Source organism: Vidua macroura, chromosome Z (genome assembly GCF_024509145.1).
Source record: "Vidua macroura isolate BioBank_ID:100142 chromosome Z, ASM2450914v1, whole genome shotgun sequence".
NCBI classification, from domain to species: domain Eukaryota; kingdom Metazoa; phylum Chordata; class Aves; order Passeriformes; family Viduidae; genus Vidua; species Vidua macroura.
This window is the reverse complement of record NC_071611.1, coordinates 81049070-81071488: the sequence shown is the minus strand read 5'-3', so window position 1 is coordinate 81071488 and position 22419 is coordinate 81049070. Positions and strand designations below refer to the sequence as shown.

The window sequence follows — 22419 nt, the reverse complement described above, 5'->3', positions numbered from 1 at the left end:
CTAAAGCATCATTCCGACCCACAGGATGCTCCTTCTTTGGACAGAGCTTCACCCTCCCCAAAACCAGTGGCTGCCACGTTACAAGGTGACATTTCTTTTGTACAAAAAGCTTTTTTTTGGATCAAAAAGCTCCTCCTTTTTGCCAACCCTGCTGTAGAACGTTTCAGATTTTACAGGGTCTATGTCTATGTCTGCATACACTCAAAAGGTGTAACTTGCTGGAATATTTACTCAGCAGCTCTAGCAGTTTTACACATACAGACCCTCCACACACTCCCTTGTAGCTCAGTCTCTTGCAGCTGCTGTTAAAAAAAAAAAAAAAAAAGCCAGAAAATGCATGCTGCTGTGCTTTTATATATGATAACTTTATTCATGATTACTTTATGGGAAAAGAGTGAAGGACAGGAAAATAGGTACTGATATTCTCTGCTAAAAAGTCTGACATAGAAACAAATATTGTTTATACTTGTGTCCAGCAAGCAATTTGAATGTCTTGATTTCAAACATTCAGTGAGATTTTTCAATGTAAACAAAATGTTTTATGGCGTTAGCAGAAAATCCAGATAATGGCAATGTAAATTGATTAGAATTTTTAAAAGAAAATTGTTGTAAGACAGAATAATTTAGGAGAAATATCTGAAGACCAGCAGCTTGGGGAAAGGAGTGTTGTCTGCTGTACCTTAAAAACATTTTTCACACCTAGCAGAATATTTTAAAGATGTTATTTCATGGAGCAGTTAATCCTGCTCATATTAGAAGAAGAATATTTTATAAAGAATATCCAGTCATGGCTCCTGTGTGGAATTTTCTTCAGTGCAGAACATATCAATATTCAGAAGAATAAAGGTGGCACATGGATGTGTTTGTGGGCACATGCATTTTTGGAGAGAATAAGAGGAGAAAAAGTCATTTTTTCTCTCAGTTACTAAACATAAAGTGCACACATATCATGTCCATGAATATCTTTACACAGCCTTTATTATTTCTCCATGTTCAGAACAGGTAGAGGTAGATAAAACTTTAAAACTTATGAAACATACTTTAACACTCTCATACTGTCTTTCCCATGTGATCTACATGTTGGTGCTACAAAAAAATGGGCATTTAGTCCTCTGCTTATAGGGGGTTCAAAGCCAAAAAGAGAAATATTTTGAAGACAAACCTGCCTCCCGAAATGCTTACAGCAGTTCAAGGCTGGTTGTTAAAATGAGCATTTTGTCTTTTGCTCATTTTGTCTTCCCCCAGCTTTTGGTGTGGTGTCAGGGGGAAGAGGTGTGTGCTGAGGGCACACCTGAAATGAGCATAGCTAGATCTTCAACTGACACAAATCATGATAATTCAGCTCAAAGCAGTGGAAGTCACTCAAAATTTAAACCAGTGAAGATAAAAAAGTCACTTAGATTAGAAATTGCAACTATTATAAAAGATAATGCTATCGAATAGTAATGATTTAAGTAATATTGCTCAAAAAAAATTCATTACCTATGCCAAGTATGTAGATTATATGTAGGAATTGAATCTACCAGCGTAAACCAGATATTGTAATAATCAAACATCATCAGGAAAAAAGCATTAGCAAATCCAGCAGAAAGATTTTTAACCTGACATGATCTAACTTTTCTTCAAGAAGTAGGTTCCTCTCTCCTCTCACCCTGGCAATGGACTTTGGATTCAGAAATGTGTAAATTATGACTAGTTCCTCATTTTGTGTACAAACCCAGTGGCCATTTGCATATTGGATATTGTCTACCTGCAGTTAATTGCACTGCTGATGGCTGATGGTGACTGGCAGTGCTGCAGACTGCCAGACTCCTTTAGGCTGCTTTCAAATGTTCTCATCTTCCTGTAAAAAAAACAGCCTCTGAAATGCCATTTGACTCTGCAGCTGGCCTTGAGTTACCTACAGCAGGCTGTGCAATTTATAAATCACATGTGGAATGTGATTAAAAAAAAAAAAAAAAAAAAAAAAAAAAAAGAAAAAAAAAAAAAGAAAGAAAAAAAAATGAAGAAGGAAAAGGTCAGATTTGGTTTGGATGTCCTCAGCTCTGGAGGCACAGTGAGCTACTGACCTCTAGTTGAGAAAAACAAGATAGCTATTAGCTCTAGTCCTGCTTCTAAAATATATTTTCTTCCTATATGACAGCCTGCAATGTAATTTATTTTGTTTCTTGATGGCAACAGGCAAAGTTTTCATATTTTTCCCAGGCAATTCAGCCAAACTACTTAAAATGAATGAGAAAGAGCTGCAGGAGACACGGTTCTTGGAACAGCTTTTCCATGTGAAATAGTGCAAAAACTGAACACCCTATTTCCTTCTCCTCCAAACCACTGTTTTGTTAAGGATTGACCCAATTTGCAGGCTGCACACGGTGTGCAAGAGTTGATATTTTATGTATTTATAAAAATATATAAGTAAAATATAATGTATTGTGTACAACATAACACAAGAGACCAGTAATTTTCTCCTTTGTGAATGAACTTCTGAAAATGATGGGGAGGGATAAGTGAACAGCCCCAGGAATTCAGTGAGATCTGCTGATCTGTTAGGACTCATCCTGTAAACAGATCAGCAGTGAGAGGCTAAGCACCAGATGGGATTAAGTTCTTTATAATTGCCTAAATTATAAAGCCACAATTTCATTACAAAGCCACAATATTTACCCACAAATCATTATTACCAGCCTACCAATATCTCCATAGTTTCTTTTTTGTCTGTGACTTTAAAAGGTTTTTTGTTGTTGTTTTTTTTTTTTTTTTTTTTTTTTTTTTTTTTGTTTTTTTTTTTTTGTTTTGTTTTTTTTTCCTTTCATCCTCTTTTCCTTTCCCTGAAATGTTTTGGAGCCACCTTTCCCCTAAACTTTTTTGATGTTAAACAAGGTAGGATGAGTACAGGGTGACTAAATCACCTGCAGGAGAAATAAGAAATCTATGTGTTCTATCCTTCATAGAATAAATGAAGGTGTTCATTTAATAAATAGAACTAATGAAGGTAAAATATGAGTAATTTATGCTTGCTGCTGTTGATAGTTTTTGATATCTACCTTTTACCTCTCTTTTGTATCTCCTGAAAACAGATGTAACATTTGACAGAATTTTCACTTTGCTATGAAAACTTCTTTTTTTTTTTTTTTTTTTTTTTGTTTTTTTTTGTTTTTTTGTTTAGTTTTTTTTTAGGTTTTTTTTATTTCTTTTGTTTTTTTGTTTGTTTGTTTTTTTTTTCCCACAATTTCCTCACATTTGAGAGCAAATCTCACCTTAAGATAAAGAAATTGTGCTGGATCCTGTTCAAAGGTGGTAATGTCAGACAGGACCAGTGGTGCTGTTCCTCTCCTGCTCCTCATGGATGAGGTACAGCATTGCTTTTTCTCCTTGTGATTTTATTTTTAATGTATATTTCTGTCCCAGTGCACACAGACCAGGGTTTCTCTCCAAATCCCATGGGAGCACTGCATCCACTCAGCTGGAGTGGTGGTGTGAAAAAGGGATTTCTGGGGGACACTCCATTCCCCTGGCTGAAGAAATTTATGCATTTTCAGTCAGGAAATGGTTGATGGAAACCAAGAAGAAATAGGTTGAAGTACTCCAACCAAAACAAAAAGAAAAAAAATGAAGATAAAATCAGATTTTTTGTGTCCTCTGAGGACAGGGTGGGTGTATGGCAGCAAGGGGGATAAGCCACCCTTCCACTTTAGAGGATATTTAAACACTGGTGCTGACTGTATAGAGAATTTTCATCACAATCTGTCTCTTGCAATGCATTAAATAATAATCTGTTGGAGGATGGTACAGCCTTGTCTGAGGTGAAGGAGAGGTGAATGAATTAAGCCTTAGCTCTGAAATTTACCTGTCTGCACCTACTCCAAGGTGACAGGAAGGGGCGTGGGGGTTCTTGAATCCCATTTTCTGCTGAGGGTGTAGGAGGAGAGGACCACAGTGCCTTTGGAGGTCAAAAGGTGCATGCCTTAGTGCTGTCTTGAAACCCTTTGAGTCCCACATCCTATAAAGTTTTTGCCAAGTTCAGTGACTTCTGGAAAGTCAGACTCTATCATCAAACTTTTAACTTTTCTAGGTGTTTGTGATATAGATAAAAAACACCCCCAAACCCAGATATTTCAGTTTGGTGTTTGTGTATCAAAGGCTGAGGTCTAGACTCAGATCAAGTGAACTTATTTATTTTGTACAAATTTAGATTCAGAAGTCCTGACTTCTAATTTCCAGTGAAGTGCATTTGATCTTGTTTTGCTTTTAAATGATCTTGACTTGTTGAAGAATCCTAATAATATGCACCAGTTTTATTCTCAGGGATGTTAATTAATACAGGGTGTGATATGTTTAAATGAGACAATGATTAAGAGTTTCCCATTGTTCCTAATGGAATATGTGTGTAGCAATTAACAGTCCATCTGATGAAGAAGGCAAAACCAATTTAATTAGTTTGGCCAATGGTACAAACAAATGTAGATTGGAACAGTACTTTAAGTCAGAATGCATTTTCTTTTAGATTTGCTGTGACTGTGTTATCACCAGGGACTCCAACCCACTTCTCCTTTGCAATAAAATGAATGCAAGCACAAGTTTGGCTTAGAGAAGACATTTCTTTCACTTTTCCCTCCCTTTTTAAATGTCAGGGATTTAAAATAGGATGTGTAGAAAGTACTGAAGCCACTACCTGTCATTAAATTGAATGTATTTGTGGTATGCCTGCCAAAGGTGAGCTGTTTGTTTTCAATTTTTATCTGACAACCAGTTATAGCAAACACATCCACAATCCAAAAAAAAAAAAAAAAGTCATTGGTGGTAGAACCTTCTGAGCCAGCTGGATAAACCAACTGATTTTGTTTTCCCCATCTAAAGTCCTTTAGGAAAAAAAAAAGAAAGTCTCAGTTTTAGGTTAAAGCCAGAGTGAGATGACCTTTGGGTTTCAGGAATTCACAGTTTCACATCTGGGTAGCAGGCCCTGACAATGCAGACACAAACATACAGCCATGCAAATACTCAATACTGTAATTTAGGATATATATTAATATATATATTATATTCAAATACTCAATCCAGTAATTTAGGACACATTCCCCTAATCAATGACATTTAATCAATCATTTAACATCTGTGCAACGTGGTGGATGCAGTTGTCTAACTCCTCATCATTAGGTCTCCCTGTACTCACACAGAACATTTCGATGCATATCAGAAGTTTTCTCACTGTTCGAAAGAAAATTAATTTAATTGACTTACGCGAGGAATAATGTCAGTTTATTTCCTGAAGAATTTTTATTTATACTAAGAAATATAAGTGGAAGTCTGAACATTTATCACCCTGGGCACCCAGATTTACTGAGATTTTATCAGACGCATCAGCCATCTGCTATTTCAATAAATTCATCTTCTGTTTCAATCAGACATAACCCTACTAAGACATTTAATAAATAATTCACATTTTGTCATCTTGGTTAACATTTCCCTAAGCAATGCATATGCTGTAATATTTTTCTTAACAGATATTTTTATGAATTTTTTATGAAATTGCAGTATAAAAGTGTTACACCATTTAAAGGAAAGGTATAATGAATAACAAGAGAAAAATTAAATGCTTCAAGGTAAATCAATCAGCAAACCTATACTTTCCCTATGCCTCTCGTTAAACATTTGCAGAGGAAGTTGTGAAACTTTTTTAATGTTTCTTATTTATTTTATAGCATAATAAAACCAATATTTTCAGTGGGTATTTGAAACCCTAGCCATTAATTTCCAGAAAAAAGGCCCCCAAAAAAACCCTGTCCAAAATGGCTGGGTAACAAGGATGTGCTTCACAGGAAATCACTGAAAATAGTCCATACTTACAAAAAAATGCACTGAAACACTTTTTTTTTTTTTTTTTAAATATACAAGTACACTGCTATTTATACACCTTCTGCTCTAGGGTTAAATGAAGAAATAGTTTTGAACAATGGAGAACTCTAAAGTTTTATGTATTTAACAGCATTAAATCAGGTGCATGGTGCTGGTGGGTGTGATACCACTGTCACTGTGTTTTTTGACTCTTTTATTCACCCTGACTCCACCCTGTGGCATCCCATGCATATGGAACCCAATGAAATAATCTGCAGACTCCCATCAGTGGTGTCATCACAACCAAAATACTGATTTTTCTCTTTGCTTTACCTTGTCCTTCTTCTGCTTTTCATCCTGGTATATTTTCCAGTGCTCCCCGTCGTTGCTGTAAGCAAGCTTGTAGGACCCCACAAACTGGACGTGGCCAAAATCTTTAGCTCCTTGGGTGATTATCCCAGTGATCTTCGTAGGGATGAGCAGGTCAATCTGAACAGAACAGTTTAAAATTTAAAAAAAAAAAACAAAAAAGAACAACCAACCAACAGCAAAAAAAAAAAAAAAAAAAAAAAAAGAAAAAAACCAAAAAAAACCCACCAACCCAATAAACCAACAAAACAAACAAACAAACAAAAAACAAAAAACAAAAAATCAAAAACTCAACCAGAAAACAAAAAACCAAAAATAAATTTAAAAAACCCATCAAATCTCCCCCCTCCCAAAATAAATAAATACATAAAAAATTAGAACACTTTCTGTTTCCAGTCTGGTTTTGCAATACACTAAAGCAAAATGGTGCAGCTTTGGTCCTCCCACTGTGTGCTGACACCATGGATAATAATTTGCTTCTCCAAGCTCTAAGTCAATCAATGTACCTTTATTTCCCAGTTTTTTTTAAATTTATTTTTGATAACACCTGATGGCACAGCATGGAGTAATCTCACACCTTTCTCCCTTGTGATGAGTGTCATACATGGCCCCCCAAAAAACCCAGTTAATCTACACTGGGAATGATCTGCAGCTAAAAAGTGTTCCCATGTGCTGCTAATAATCAGAATATATGGCTGATTCCCCAAGTGCCTTTCCATTTCCTTCATGAGCACGTGCTTTAGTAAGTCTCTTAAAACATTTGCCATCATGCTTCTTTTCCTCCTGAAGTTCCTTCTCACTTTACGCCCTTCTTTCTTTTTCTACCTCAAAGGCTCAGAGTTTCTCGTTTCTTGAATTTTTTGTGGTTTTGAGCCCTTTATTTTATAATCTTAGCACAATGCTTTTTAAAAATGCAAGGCAGGAGTCTTAAAGCCCAATAAAATCTGAGCTTTCAAGTGGTTTCCACGTGAGTCAGCATGTCTGTGATCAGTTCTTTTTGAAACTGAGCCCAACACTGAAATGTAACAGATTTGGGCCAGATGCCTTGGATTAAAATGATCAAGAAAGAGAATGCAATAACAAAAGTAAATTGACCTAATAATGTAATTTCAGAGGCAGAACGAAGGAGTTGAACTCCCTACCAAAATTGATATTTTCTTGAAATTTGAGGGTATAACTGAGGTTTCATTCTGTGTCCTCCAGCAATGAGGCGAGACAGTAGAAAAGAAATTTAAAAAAAAAAAAAGAGTGAATTTATTTCAAACTATAAATGGCTGTGAAGTCGGCATTTAAAAATTGTCCCTTAAATAAGGCAAGAGAGACTCAAGGGTGAAAATATTACAGTAAATTGAAAGGAGTGCTGAACTCCACAAGCAGATGATTGGCATGTTTTTACAGAAAAAAAGAAATTAGAAAGTGAAGAAATAAAGAATCTCTGGCTGATCAGATGCTGAAGATCCAGTGCTGGGTTTTCAGGAAGCTGGGGACCCCTGAGCAAACTCATGTTGGATGGAATGTGGGGCTGGGCAGAAGAACAGATGTGCTGTGGAGCACAAGAAATTAATCACGAGAAGAGAAACAGAAACAAACGAGTTTGAGAAGTCAGCTCCAGCTGGTCCTGGACAGTGCCTTTGAAAGATGGACACTGGGGTTTGGATTTGTGTCCCAGGCCAGGCTGGACAGGGCTTGGAGCAGCCTGGGACAGTGGAAGATGTCCCTGGCCATGGCAGGGGTGGCACTGGATGGGATTTAAGGTCCCTTCCAGCCCTTCAGACCATCCTGGGATTCTGTGGCAACGTAAAGAAGAAAACGACAGAAAAGTGTAGAAGTACATTTATAAGAATAGGAGAGGAAAGGTTCACTGTTTAGAGCAATCAAACAAAGGAAGCCTGCAGATCCCAGCACTGGAGCAAGCAGCAGCAAATAATAAGTAGCAAATCCTTTTAAGGAGAGGAATGACTTAAAATGTTCAATACTGAGATACCAAAAGAGTAAGGGGAAATTTCAGGGTCTGTAGATGGCTCAAGAATTTTGGCTTTACCAGAACGAGCTAATTTATTGCCATCATTTACTGCCTGTAGCAATGTTGGGGCACCCCAGGATATGAAGGAAGTGTCCCTGGGAGGCAAAACTGTGCTCTTTTTGTTCAGTGGGGAGAGAGAGGGATTCAATCAGAGCAGGATCCTGCTTTGGAAGCTTTCATGGATGGCTTGAAGGGACTTTTTTTCCTCCGTAAGGAGTGCAGGGGAGCTGGGTTCCACAGCCTAAGTGGGCCCCTGGGAAATGAGCACTGCTAATTAGTATAAGTCTTTCATGAATTAATAAACACCAGGTCTCCAGACCTTGCTTCCGAATATTTTGGAGACTAAATGAATAGCCTGTTTTTCTAAACAGACTGATCTGGTAAGGAATCACTAATTGGTCCACACTTTCAGGCAGCTTTTGAACTAAACATTTCAGAGTCAACTTTAGATTCTCTTTATAAATAATTTTGACATTAGCATTTTACAAGTGTAACCTCTTTTTAGCAGAGAATGCTTCTTATACTAAAAGTCAATGTCTCTCCTGTTAGCTTGAAAAAATGCCTCCACAAAACCAGTTGTTTATTTTTAAAATGTTGAAAGTGAGCTGAGAGGATTTCACAAATATTTAACATGGCCATGACACTCAGAGTACTCCTCATTGAAATTCAGAACAGGGAGAAAAAAAAAATTCTCATTAAGATTCAGGGGATTCCAAAGGTATAATCTCAATAAATCTTTATTATCACATACATCCAGTGTTAATAAAAATGTCCTGGTAATGATTGTTTTGTGCTTATAGGACATATCCAGTGGCCTTACACTCTCATACAGAAAATGATGTGGGAAGCTGGAAGATAATTTGGCATTTGCTCAGTTTTTTTTCAGTAAGACTTACATAGGACTGTGTAGAATATGTGTGTGTGGGCTTGCTTTTTGGAAAAAAAAAAAAGAGAAAAAAGAAAAAAATGAATAAATAGATTTGTTTCTAGGTCTTGACAATGCAGACAACACATATTGCTGGAATGAAGGAAAAGAATACGGGATATAGCACCAGCATTTCCATCTCATTTTTAGCATCTTTTTTACTTTTTTATTCATAAGCAGATGAGAAGTCTTCAGGCAATAAAGATCATTACTTAAATTAAAGAAATACAGCTTTCACTTTGTAGCCTCATTACCTTCTACCTTGCTTTCCATTCTTTGTATTGAAACTACTTTAGAGCAGAAAGTTGAGGAGAATTTACACCATTTTCTAGGTAAAACATCTGCACTAAAATGGCCCAAATGAAAGTCATAACTTCCCATCAGGACATGGAACACTTTTATTCAGTTAGTGCAGCTTGCAAGTAACAGGCAATCAAACAAATTACCAGGGAGAGAAGTTGAATTAACACACAACCAGTGTGTACCCTTCAAAGCTGAATGTGATTAACAGGATTAGAATGTGGCTCTGGCTTTTTCAGCGCAGTAGAATTTAGAAGGAGGTAGAGGCAATTAGTCTGCAACTGAGAGGATCATTAACTGGTTACAAGAAGAGCCATGGTCTACAGTTAATGTACATTTCTACAAGCAGCTGATCAAAAGACAGTTTAGCATCTTGTGTCTGAAAGAAGCCTCTTGGGCTGTAACCATTCCCTTTTCCCTTTTCCCACCTTGTTTCAGATGTTACAGACAATTCAGGGTGGTTTGGAGGAGAATTAATTTAAGGAGAGCACAAAGATAAATACACCTGAGTGTGAAACCCTTCTAAGGAAGAATTTGCATAGAAGCGCAGCACAGGCTCGGTGTTGGTGTGCAGTTCATGGGATGATCACCAGAGATTCATTGCACCCTCAGCCATTCTCTGGTTCTCCAACACATGGCAAAACCCAACCATGCTGCCCAAAATGCCAGAGACTGGGAGATAGGCACATTTATTCAGCATTCACACGGACAGACACCACAGGAGAGCGGGAGCAGATCTGCAACACTGGCACCACAGAACAGGGTGTCTGCACAGCTGTGCTGCAGGGCTTCCACTTCCAGATACCCTGGACCACCTTTTCCAGCACATCTTTTGGCTTAATTTAATCTGAAGGGAGCCCATGGTCTGTGAGGATAGCCCATCATGTGAACCAGTGCATGAAAAGTGAAGGTGTCTTTAAAAATAACACACTCCTCATCAACCTGGCAGTGTCAGAGGAGGAGAAAGAACCCTCAGGATCCAGGGAGTGCCAGGCTCTGTTTCACAGTGAAGATAATGGTGAAATGGCTCACTGTGACTTTCAGCTGTTCATCATTTCAGGAGTATTTAAAGTATTCAGTTAAGTCCTGTCTTTATACAGACATTATGGTTCTGTTCCCAGTACAGCCAATCCTATGTTCAGCTTTTCTTGTCATTTTAGACATGCCATTTTCCCCCACTGATTTTCTTTTATTTACCCTCAAGATCCTGTAGATTGTGGGGTGGTTTTTTTTTGTTTTGTTTTGTTTTGGTTTTTTTTAATCACTCATCAGATAACACTGATGAATGCTGGGCAATCTCAATCCACTCAGCAAATACAAAATCGCTGGGATCAGAAATAAAGAAACCTGGATGCAACAAATATGACAACTGGAGGGAGGCACTGCCAAGGTGGGGAGAGTTCTTACCCCTAAGGGACTGAAAGAAGAAGGCCACAATTGTCTCCAGCTGCTAATTCACCAAAGTGGAGACCTGCCTATTAAATATCCTGATATCACAATGAGGCCTCAGATTATTTTGGGATGCTTAAGATAATAGCTGGAACTCATGGTTGGATACCAAACCCCACCAAGAGGGACCAAAGTGCTTTCCAAGTAAATAAATGGAGAGTAAATAACCTGTCCTGAGCAGGTTATTTACTCTTCATTTAAGACCTCATGATTGCCTTGATTTTTCCGGGGTAGACTGGCACAGTCAGAGCTGTTACCCCTACCCTAAGAAAAGGAGGGACAGGACTGGAGTGTCCACAGCAAAAAGGCAGAAGTGCAGCTCTCCTCATCTTATTGCATCAGATGAAGGTGCTTTGCACTCTCCTCCATGCCCAAAATCTGGATGTAAAGGTAAATTAGTGCTGGTACAGTATGCTTGCTGCAGATGTGCAACATCTGCATGTTTCTACAAACATTTCACCAGCAGCTCTCTTTTGTAAACTGAAACTCAGTATTTCAGGCTTTTTTTCTTAAAGCCTAAATATTAAACCCACAAAAAAAACCCCCAAACCCCAAACCAAGCCCAAACTATAATCCATCATGACCAATTGGATCTAAAAACTCTTATGGGAAAAAAAAACCAAAAAAAAAACATCTGAGCAACTAGATGCTCTTTGTAGAGAAATCTAATTTTCATCCCAGCATCTTCCATAGGAGAGAGTTTTCATTGTGCAGTCTCTTAAATATATATTATTAGGGTAAATATCTAGTAATATAAGCTGAAAAAATTAAAGTAAGTTATGACAGAAAATGAGTTGCTCTAGAAGAAGCCATAATAACTTAATAGAAGTCAACATTTTCTAGCATTTTGATCAGTATTCCACTATACAGGATTTTAATGCTTCCTAGGCAAAACAAAATGAAATAAAATAAAAATAAAAAGTTTTTAATTTAACTGGGTGTGTATTAGCTATACCAGCTGTCATATGTTTAAAATTAAACTTCTTCTCAAACCTAGGTAGAGGTGGGTTGCTTTCAAATAAAATAAGACAGGAGAGTCACTCTTTTTCTCCTTTAAAAATGTGGAATTTTTCTTTTTTGCTGGCTTCTTTTTCACTTAAGCATAGACCTTCAACATGATTTTAACACAGTGTCACTATATTTTTAATGCCTGTAGTCCTCTAGGCTAAGATAATAAATATTGGTCTTATTTTCTTATTGCTCTTAATTGTTTTTCCCTCTGAATGACTTTATGGCTGCAGTAACTGCACTGAAGAAACAGGTTAGAAAGAATTCCATTGTATCATCAGCTGTCTCCAGTACAATTTAAAAGTGATAAACTGGAGGGTGAGGCCTTTCTTTTGTAATCTCCATGGGCCATCAAAAAAACCTCTCAGGTTTTTTCATAAGAATTTTTTTTTCAACACTTTTTTTTTTTTTTCAAATATGTTGAAAGTTTTGGAGTGAAACCCACAACCAGGCTGAAAGCTTTATTTCCACCATCAACTTCTTAAGTAACTGTTACTTCTTAAAAAGTAACAGTGCAGATTGTGTGAATTCTTCCTTATTTGCATACTTAATAATCCCTGTTACATAGCTATTACTGGAAAAGGAGGAAAAAAACCCCAGCTGAATTACTATAATATTTTTTTCAGCATTTCAGTAAAAATTCAGATAAAACAGGTGTATATGATCAACTATTTGGACATTTTCAGAGCAGTGTCTATTTATTTCAGACCAGCTTTTCACAACTACAATTTACTAAGCCGTGAATAATCTCATTTCATTGGTATTTCAAAAATTAAATATTAAAAAAAAAAAAAGAAAAAAAAAAAAAAAAAAAAGAAAAAAAAAAGAAAAAAGAAAAAAAAAAAAAAAAAAGAAAAAAAAAAAAAAAAAAAAAAAGAAGGAAACTGTAGCCTTAAGTTTTGGATTTTCAAAAGCACCAGAGGGAATTTGTTGCCCATTTCCTCTGGGTCCTTTGAGGCAGATGATGTGCTGTGGTTGTATCAGCACCTTGGTAAATCCTGCCCACAGCACACACGAGGTAATGCTGTTTTCCTCCTGATCCTGCAAACCAGAATGAATTCCACGTATCTGGATCACCCTCACAACTTATCAGGGAGCACTCGCAAGGGAAACGTTAGCACCAGGTATTTTAAGGTCTGAGGTAGAAGAAAATTTAGAGTTTTGAGATGATAACATCAGCGATGATTAAATCCATAACCTTTTCTCCTCCCACTGGGTATTTCACATCTGTGCATGGGATATTCTGGCTGTAATCGTGATTAGAAGGTTTTTGCAGAGATGACACAGTTGGCTGAATTAGTTACCAGCAGTCAAGAAACCACTAATAAAACGTCTGTCTCTCTGCTGTGGGACACTCAGGGCCCATCAGCCCTTGAGGATGCCAGGATATTTAAAAATAGCCCATTAAATTACCAGTGATTAAGCAGGCTTAGACATCTGGTGGAGCTCGGAGAAGCCTTTGAGCTGCTTTAGTGCACCCCCAGAGCTGATAAAATCTGGGGCACTGTCCTGTGTGAGGTCAATCACTTGGAATTCTTGTGGGAAAGCCAAGGGCAGAACAAAAATTAGCCATTAAAATAAAGCAGAGAGAATAAAAATATGAATATGGTCATGACACAGCGCACTGACTGTGTGTTATGCTGCTTTTCTGTGAGGCTCCTCAGCTGAACACTGCTGCCAGCAGTCCCAGCACCTATTTATGGGCAGAAATAGACAAGGAAATGAGAAATTTAATTTACATTCAGCTCCTTATAGAATAGCCAAAAAGGCAAAAATTGCAAAAATTTTGTCATCCTGTATGATAATAAGAAGCAGCTTTATTTCTGGAAGATGTAATCTGAAGTAGTTCTTGCTGAACTTGCAATAATGATTGTGAGAACTTTTGATCAAATTTGTTGGCTATGAGTAGGGGTGAAAATATAGCACAAAAAGAACAATTACACAATGAAAAAAAAAATAAATATTGACTATTTGCATTTCTGCTTGTCTTACTTTTAACTTTTAAATAAAGAACAAATCGTGTTGAAATGGTAGGATTGTTCCACCCTCTTCAGATATGGACAGGAGTAATACAATGGTTCTGTTCCTTCTCTTTATTTTACTAAAATATATCTCAAGTTGTTAAGGAAATGCATCAGTAAGAATTCCTGCACGGCACTGTCCCAGTGAAGATTCCTTAGTTTTTTTTTAAAGAGCAGCACTGGGAATCTCAGGTGCTGGAGTGGGTAAAACAGCAGCAAAACACTGGCCAAAACACAGAGAAGAAAATTTGAAATATAAGCAGAGGAAGGAGGGTGTATATAACCATAAATTTCAGAATGGCACTTGATAGAAATATGAGCTCTAGGGAAGTTTACATGTCACAGCAACACTTGCAAAGGCAGCCAGGAGAAATATGTGAGTCTTTGCTTGTGTTTTTCTTGGGTTTTTGGCGCATTATGGGTTTTAAATGGAAATCAAAGATGAGGCAATGACTGGGAAGACAAAAACCCTTCCCTACAAATGAAATATCACAAGTTCTGCTTGGCTTTCAGTAGAGAGGATGAGGCAACAGATTTTATGGCAGGACTGATAAATACCTTTTTACAAAGTGTTGGGATCATAATCTACACACAAGCAGCTCATTTTGTTTTTAAAATGAAAATTAATGGTGGTAATATGGAAGTTCATTATTTACCTGGTTGCTTTTCCTTTTTTTTTTTTTTTTTTTTCCTTGGGAAATTAATAATGTTGCAAATATTTTCTGGAGCACATAAAAATGTCTCAATAATGTATGAGTATCTGGGCTACAGATCGATGAGCAGAGTGAAGATAAGCTTGCACACCAGATACTGCAAAGTGACTAATAATTAATATAACTACTGAACTGTTGAAACAGTAACGAAAACCTGCCTGTAAGCAAAGCTAAGTCTGCCTAGAAGATAAGTGGGGTTAAGGCTGGAAGTTTCTCCTCGTGTTTTAAAGCTCTGACTGCGTAATTCTTATTTTTGTAGCAAACGTAGCCAAGACAGCATCACTCAGCCATTGTTTCTAAGAATGGCTTTGCCCATCTGTCAGCAGGGATTATTATGCATAACCTGTTCCGTACAGCTATGCTGCTGTAGCTATACACTAAAAATGACAAAATTGTGATACTAGATTTTGAAAACAGCAGCAAGCTGGGGTCTATTTGTTTCATTTTGTTTGGGTTTTTTGGATTTTTTTAAATATTATTTTTTGTGTGTGTGCTACCCTCTGAAGTGTTAGGGCAAGCTTTTTTTTTTTATTTTTTTCCCCAGTGATACACTCTTAATAATCAGCACAAAAACATAAAATGGGTACACTACGTTGTAGAAAACAGCTTTGGCTGTCCTAGCCAGAGAAGTATTTTTCCAGGTTTACAGAAGAAATCAGATTTCTCTTCCCTTTCAGACTGAATGTCTTGTCACCTCAAGGCAATAATCTCATAATATACTTTCTTGAATGCAATTAAAAGGTCTATTAATCTTCATTGTGCAGGACACAAGAAAGATTATCTGCTATTAGTCAAAAGGACACCCTGGAGCCCCTACTGCAGAGCTTGGTAAATAGACCTCTGCTCAAAACAAGCCCGGGCTCCTGGCAGGACAGAGCCAACCTCAGCTTTGATCGGGCACAGATTTATTTCCTTGGCCTCGCAAACCCCCCGCGAGGCGTTACCGGCTCTGCAGCGACCGCGGGGCCGCGGCTGATTTTTAGGGATTAATGCTCTGCTGAAAGCCTTGGCCAGGGTGGATTTTAGAATGAGATTCAGAACGGCACTTGATAGAAATGCGAGGTCTGGGGAAGTTAATGTGTCACGGCAACACTTGCAAAGGCAGCCAGGAGAAATATGGGCGTCATTGTTTGCGTTTTTCTTGGGTGTTTGGCGCGTTATGGGCTTTAAACGGAAATCAAAGTCTGGTGATGCAACGCCTGGGAAGACAAAAACCCTTCCCTACAAATGAAATGTCACAAGTTCTGCTTGGCTTTCAGTAGAGAGGGTGAGGCAACAGCTTTTATGGCATTACCAATAGATAACTTTGTAAAAAGTGTTGGGATCCTAAACAGGCTCATCTAACGCACAAGCAGCTCATTTTGTTTTTAAAATGAAAATTAATGGTGGTAATACGGAAGTTCATTATTTATCTGGTTGTTGTTTTTGTTTGTTTAGGCCTTGAGCTAGGTGGGAAAATAATTTCCTGTCCCCCAAAGTTAAAAAAAAGAAATAGACAAATCTCTACCTGCTGCTAGAAGTGAAAAAAAAAACTCAAAAATGCAACAAACAAACCAGCCAGACAAAAATCAACCAAACCCGCCAACTCCTCCCAAAACAAACAAACAAACAAACAAACAAACAAACAAGCACCCCCAGACAGGAAAAAAATCCCATAAATATTCTAAGAGATAAAAAATGAAGTATTTTCCTTTTGAAGAAGCTGATCTACATCTTGTCCTGCTTGGCTCAGGTTCACTTTTGATTCCAGGTATTGAAAAGAAGGGAAATGAGAATGGACTTCCAAATTCCAGGTAAGAGTAACAGCTGTGTAACTTTTACCATTTTTAACATGTATGTGTTCCATTCTAAAGACTACATGATGGAAGTTCCACAAAAAAACTGATTGACTGGGACGTACCATAAAAATTTTCAACAAGAAACTTAGATTAAATCAACTTTCAAACAGTTTAAAATCAAATTTTAAACTAGAACCCACAGACGCAGCAGCAGCCAATTCAAAATGTCCTATATTAAATTAAATATTAACTAAAGCTGGTCTGCAACCAGATCTTTACTATTCAGAAGTGTTAACAAAATTGATTTGTCTCTGCAATGTGAATGTCACTTTTCACATAATTAAAAGGTTGATCCTTTTAACAGTGGAATGAATTTCTATAGAAGAGATTTCAAATTATATAGGAAGTTCTTTCATTTTCAGAAGAACAGGTCTGAAAGTTGAAATATGAATGCCAAAAGGAAAAATATGACTGTCAAAATATTTTAAATTTAGTAGCAAATTTGAAAATGCTGGATTTTCACCTAGAATGTTGTCCATGTCTTTTCATATAAATAAGAAAAGCACTTCAATTGTAACAAGATTTTTTTTTAAATAAAAAATGACAGCTATTCCATCCTTTGTACTATTAAATAATTAATCAAAAGTGCTCTGATGTTTTACTGCATAAGCAACAGGGTAAATCAATGCAGACAAACTATTTACTAGAGTCATCTGTACTCTTCTAAGTTTGGAAAATAAATTTACACTGAAGACTGGAGGTGAGCATGGAGTGTGCTGGTTGAAGTTTTTTCTATTTTGGAATTAATGCCTCTCCCTGTGCCTCAGTAGAGGCATTTTCCTTATGGAAATGACAAAATTTCTGTGAATGACCCCTAAAACTCCTATCAGCACTCAACAGTAACTTTTTAAAGGATATTTTTTCTTCAGTTTTTCACAATTAATTCACTCAGTTTGTGCCTAACTCAGTGGAAGCATGAAAAGAATGCAGAGACATAAATATACCTATCTCAGCCTTCCATTCAGCATAGAGCAGAGTCTTAAAATTTTTATTAAAAAGCTAAGAAAGTTAGGAGTGAGGCTGAAAAAAATGTCAAAAGTGATGGTTCCCCCAAAAAGAACACTGGATTAACCACTTCCTGGGTTATAGGGAAAAAAAACTTAAAAAAAAATAAAATAGAAGTTGTGTTTTTCTCAACTCAAACACAACCTTGAGAAGGTTCCTGCACATAAAACCTCTATAAGCCCTCGTGGAACACACAGAATGGACTCAATGACTGTTAAAGGCCTAATCTCTGAGTGGAGATTTAAAATCCTGTTGTGAATAGGTTAAAAGTGTTAAATAACACCACTATTTCCAGTGTAAATAACTACACAAAGGTTCCCAACGCCATGCTTGCTGCTTTCTGCAATTGACTTAATAAAGATTTAGATAGAAACAAATTATAGGCCATTTTATGGCTGAGCAGGTTGGCAGAAATGTTTCTTTTTAAACATATATTCCAGTATTCACTAGGAGTACTTAGGCCACAACTAACTAACTAACTTTTCCACAACACAACCAATGTTTGTGGAAAATAAGAAAAGGGTTTTCTTGAACCAAAGTAGAAGAGAAACGTACAGCAATGGCTGGAAAAGTGTAAAACATCCTCTCAAAAACATAATTGTTTCTTACAGTCAACAGGGCTGGATCCCAAAGAAAGTAATATCTGAAGCAAAATATTTGCAGATTCTATATTTGCATATACCCACACAACCTCTGCTGACATCTGGTCCAGCCAACAAAGAAGAGCACAGAGAGGGAACTCTGCTCTGCCATGAAACAGCACAGGGTTAGGAGGTGATAAATTATTAACCAAGTCGAAATCTTTAAAGTTTGGAACGCCAGCACACAGAGAAGTCTGTGAAATCACAGCATTAAGAAATCTGAAAAGAACATATTTTCAGCTCTGGGCGATGTGTTTTCCTTGTAGATTCCATCAGATATTTCTTGCCTTTTTTTGTTTTGTCTTGTTTTGATTTTCCCTTGTGTTCCCAGTGTTTCTTTCACAAAGATTAATCTTTTAAACAGCTCCTGCAGCCCTTGCTCTGTCAGGTGGGTGTAAGTCTGGTTTACCAAAACACAGTGTTTACCATCAGAGTATCTGCAGTGTTTTGGAAAGCAAATTTCACAGAGAACAACAATTTTGGAACTCAGAATTTTTCAGCCAACTTTGAGCAGGTGGGAGGTGCTGTGACACATCCACTGTCTTACTATGGGGGTTAAAAAACTGCTTTAGGTGTATAAATCAGAGAAATAAACTCGACTTTCTACCAATTGCATGTTGCAGCAAAAATTCTGTATAAAACTATGTGTCAATGTAAATTAACTCCTACCAGAAGGCCAGAAACTACATTGTCAGGCAGACAGAAATAAAATATCTTTGGCTTTTTTTTTTGCAGATGCATTTTCCATCAAGAATTCAAATAAAAAGTTATATTTTCTCCACTTTATATTTTCTCCACTGCCTGTAAGTAGGTGTTTCTCACTCATGCATTGCAGTTCCATGGAGTGGACTGTTCCCTAAGGATTTGCTCTGTAGGCAACTGAAAATAGACCCCTGTTACTGTAACACAAATCAGCAGTAATTCGTGTCCTGCAGCAGATTATTGTGCTTATGTCAGATGACTCAGTGAAAGTCATATTTTTCAAATTTGCTGTGGTATCCGATAGCGAAAATGTTTGCTTTTCACATAAAAAACTGCATTAAAAAAATCCACAGGGATTAATAGAAAATTTATATATTTTGAGCAACATCATCTCTAATATTTTTCCTCGCTGACTGATTCCCAGCAAGTCTTTGCAGAAATGCCTTGCCACCAGCCTTGCCTTTAACCACCTGCCCAGGGTACACCCACAGGGAATATAACTGCTGTGTTCTCCCCAGATGTCACCTTAAACTAACCAGACTTCAAGGCTTTGTGGAAGTGAGTGAGAACATTCTGCTCAGAGCCAGCCCTGCGCTGCATTTCAGCTGGGATTAAAGTGCCTTTGTTTTAGCCACAAAAACACACACAAAATGGGCTGATTAACCTCCTGAACAAGTACCAGGGTAGTTATTCCTACAAGCTGCAGCAAAACAAACAAACAAACAAATAAACAAAAAAAAACAACAAAAAAACAAACAAAAAAAAACAAAGAAAGGAAAGAAAGAAAGAAAGAAAGAAAGAAAGAAAGAAAGAAAGAAAGAAAGAAAGAAAGAAAGAAAGAAGGAAAGAAAGAAAGAAAGAAAGAAGGAAAGAAGGAAAGAAAGAAAGAAAGAAAGAAAGAAAGAAAGAAAGAAAGAAAGAAAGAAAGAAAGAAAGAAAGAAAGAAAGAAAGAAAGAAAGAAAGAAAGAAAGAAAGAAAGAAAGAAAGAAAGAAAGAAAGAAAGAAAGAAAGAAAGAAAGAAAGAAAGAAAGAAAGAAAGAAAGAAAGAAAGAAAGAAAGAAAGAAAGAAAGAAAAACAAAAAAAACCCCAAAAAACACCAAAACCCAAACTTGGCTTTAGGTATATGGGTCCAGGCATCAGAGATCCTGAGTTCACAAGGAGTTAAAAGTGAAATTGACCTTTTTATGTCACAGGTCTCACCCCGAGGTACAGATCATCCCCCAAGACTTCTGGGTGAGGTATTCCAGCCCCTTTAAACTGCAAAGCCACTCACGGGACAGAGGAAGCTTTCCCTGCAGATACTTTTGATTTTACAGCAGGGGAGGTTTATATTGGTTATGAGGACAAATTTCTTCACTGAAAGGGCTGCCCTGGTGGATCTCCCACCCCTGGAATTATTTAAAGGCCATTTGGATGTGTCTCTTGGGGACATGGGCCAGTGGTGGCCTTGGCAATGCTGGGGGAACAGTTGGACTCAATGATCCTAGAGTTCTTTTCTAACCTAAGTGATTCCCTGATTCTTTAAACACTTAAGGGCTGCCCTGATTTAGAAGTACCTTGTGCCTCTCCATGGAAAATGTTCAATATTATGAAGAGCAACAGGGCAGACTGAGGGAAAAAACGTCTACTCTTCTACAAAGAGCATTGATTTTTTTTAGTAGAAAGCAGGTAACTTGCAAACAGCAGTGGGTTTACTTGTGGAACTGTGGCTCAAGAAAATAATTCCTAAATTCACAACAAACGTAAGTATGGCAACATTTTACCTGTATTTCCAGAACTACAAATGCAATCATGCTGCATGGATCCTGATACTGTGTTTTACGTTCAGTAATTTGTTTTAGAGGTTGAGATGATGATCACATGATGGCTGCAAATTCTGAACCTTGGTTTGAAACAGATACTTGGAGGGCAGGAAAGGGACTTTTTGGAAGGATCAGCTGTGCCATGGGGGAATGGCTTCCTACTGTCAGAGGGTTGGATGGGATATTGGGAAGGAATTGTTCCCTGGCAGGGTGGGCAGGCCCTGGCACAGCTGTGGCTGCCCCTGGATCCCTGGCAGTGCCCAAGGCCAGGCTGGACACTGGGCCTGGGAGCACCTGGGACAGTGGGAGGTGTCCCTGCCGTGGCTGGGGTGGCACTGGGTGGGCTTTAGGGTCCCATCCAATCTAAACCATTCTATGATTCCATTATTCTGTGTCCTGCTGGTGCACAAGTGCATAAGTACCAGAGGCTAAATCAGAGACCAGCATTCATGCTTTTAAAGCTATCTCTCCTGCATTCCTCACTTCCCTTTTTTGATTTCACATTCAACTGCCAAAGAGAGCCCTCAAGAAAGAAGCAGACGCATTTCGCTTGCCCAAGCAACACGTTTGAAATGGACGATGTTTTTTTTTTCAGAAATGAAACAAGATCAAAAACAAAAAAAGAAAAAAAAAATGAAAAAAAAAAAAAAAAAAGAAACAAACCCAAACAAACCACATAATCCCTTCTATTTTTCCTGGGATGCCTCACAGAAAGCCCCACTGGCCGGGGTGGCAGTGAAATTATCTGCAAGCAGCAGCCTGGCAGTATTTTGATTGCCTGGGAGCCAACTGGAGTCTTAGCACCTGCAGGATCCTGAAAGAGCTTTTATTTCAGATCGTTGTAAGCTGGCACCAGCTGTGGACAGCTCTGGGTGGGAGGAGCACCCTGTGGAGATTCTTTAAGGGGCTGGAGGGTGAAACATCACAGGTTTGCATGGTACCAAGGAACACAATTCGCCCCTGCAGCTACACAAATTATTTATGCAGGGTGGATGGAAAACCCAGGCAGAAATTCTTCTACAAAGTTTTGGAAGAAAAAAAAGCAGATTTGAATGAGGGAACTCTTTCAGTACATTTGGAGGGTCCTTCTTTGTGTTCTGGAAGTCTTTTGTGGTCAAAAAAATTGTTATTTTATTACAGAAATGCTCATGTTTATTTCTAATCTGTATCATCTATCTCTGTCTTTATTTCTAGCACTACTTTTACCTCTGTGTCTGTCTCTATTTCTATCATCATCTCTATTTTTATCTCTATCTCTATCATTTATATCTATATTATCTATTTCTATATCATCTACAGATGCACACACACACATACACACAGAGGAATATATACTTACATATATTCAGACATACATATTTAAAACACAGTTAATTTTTGCCTAATGGTTTTCCTATCTGTCAAGTTGCTCTTGAGTTTACATGTGCATTCTCCCCAAAATACTTAATTTTTTGCTTTAAAATTCTAAGTTATTTGTACACGGAGACCAGCCCTTACCACAGCACTCTGTTCCCCCATGACAGGAAGAAATATATAGGGATTTGTGTGCTCTGTAGAGAGGTATAAATGTATTTCAATAAATTCAACTGCAATTAGTTGGAAGTGGAATCAAATTTCAAAAAGAAAAACATTGCTGAACACAAGCAGGAAAAGCAAATTTCTTGAAGTAGAGGAAATCAAAGACCAGGAGATGCAATGCAGGTGATTTAATTAAAAAACGAAAATCAAAGTGTGGGGGATGTTGTGGCTGTTGTATCTGAGGCATCTATAACAAAGACCTCACACCCGCAGC

At 37.6% G+C, this 22419-nt stretch overlaps 1 protein-coding gene across 2 annotated transcripts in view; it reads right to left on the bottom strand.

Annotated features, from left to right (window-relative positions):
• EDIL3 (EGF like repeats and discoidin domains 3) overlaps window positions 1-22419 on the bottom strand; it is a 239371-nt gene that overhangs the window by 7580 nt on the left and 209372 nt on the right. For both annotated transcript variants that reach the window (XM_054002699.1, XM_054002700.1), the window contains one exon: window positions 6163-6318. In XM_054002699.1, coding sequence (XP_053858674.1) covers window positions 6163-6318 — 156 coding nt within the window. The remainder of the gene's footprint in view (window positions 1-6162; window positions 6319-22419) is intronic.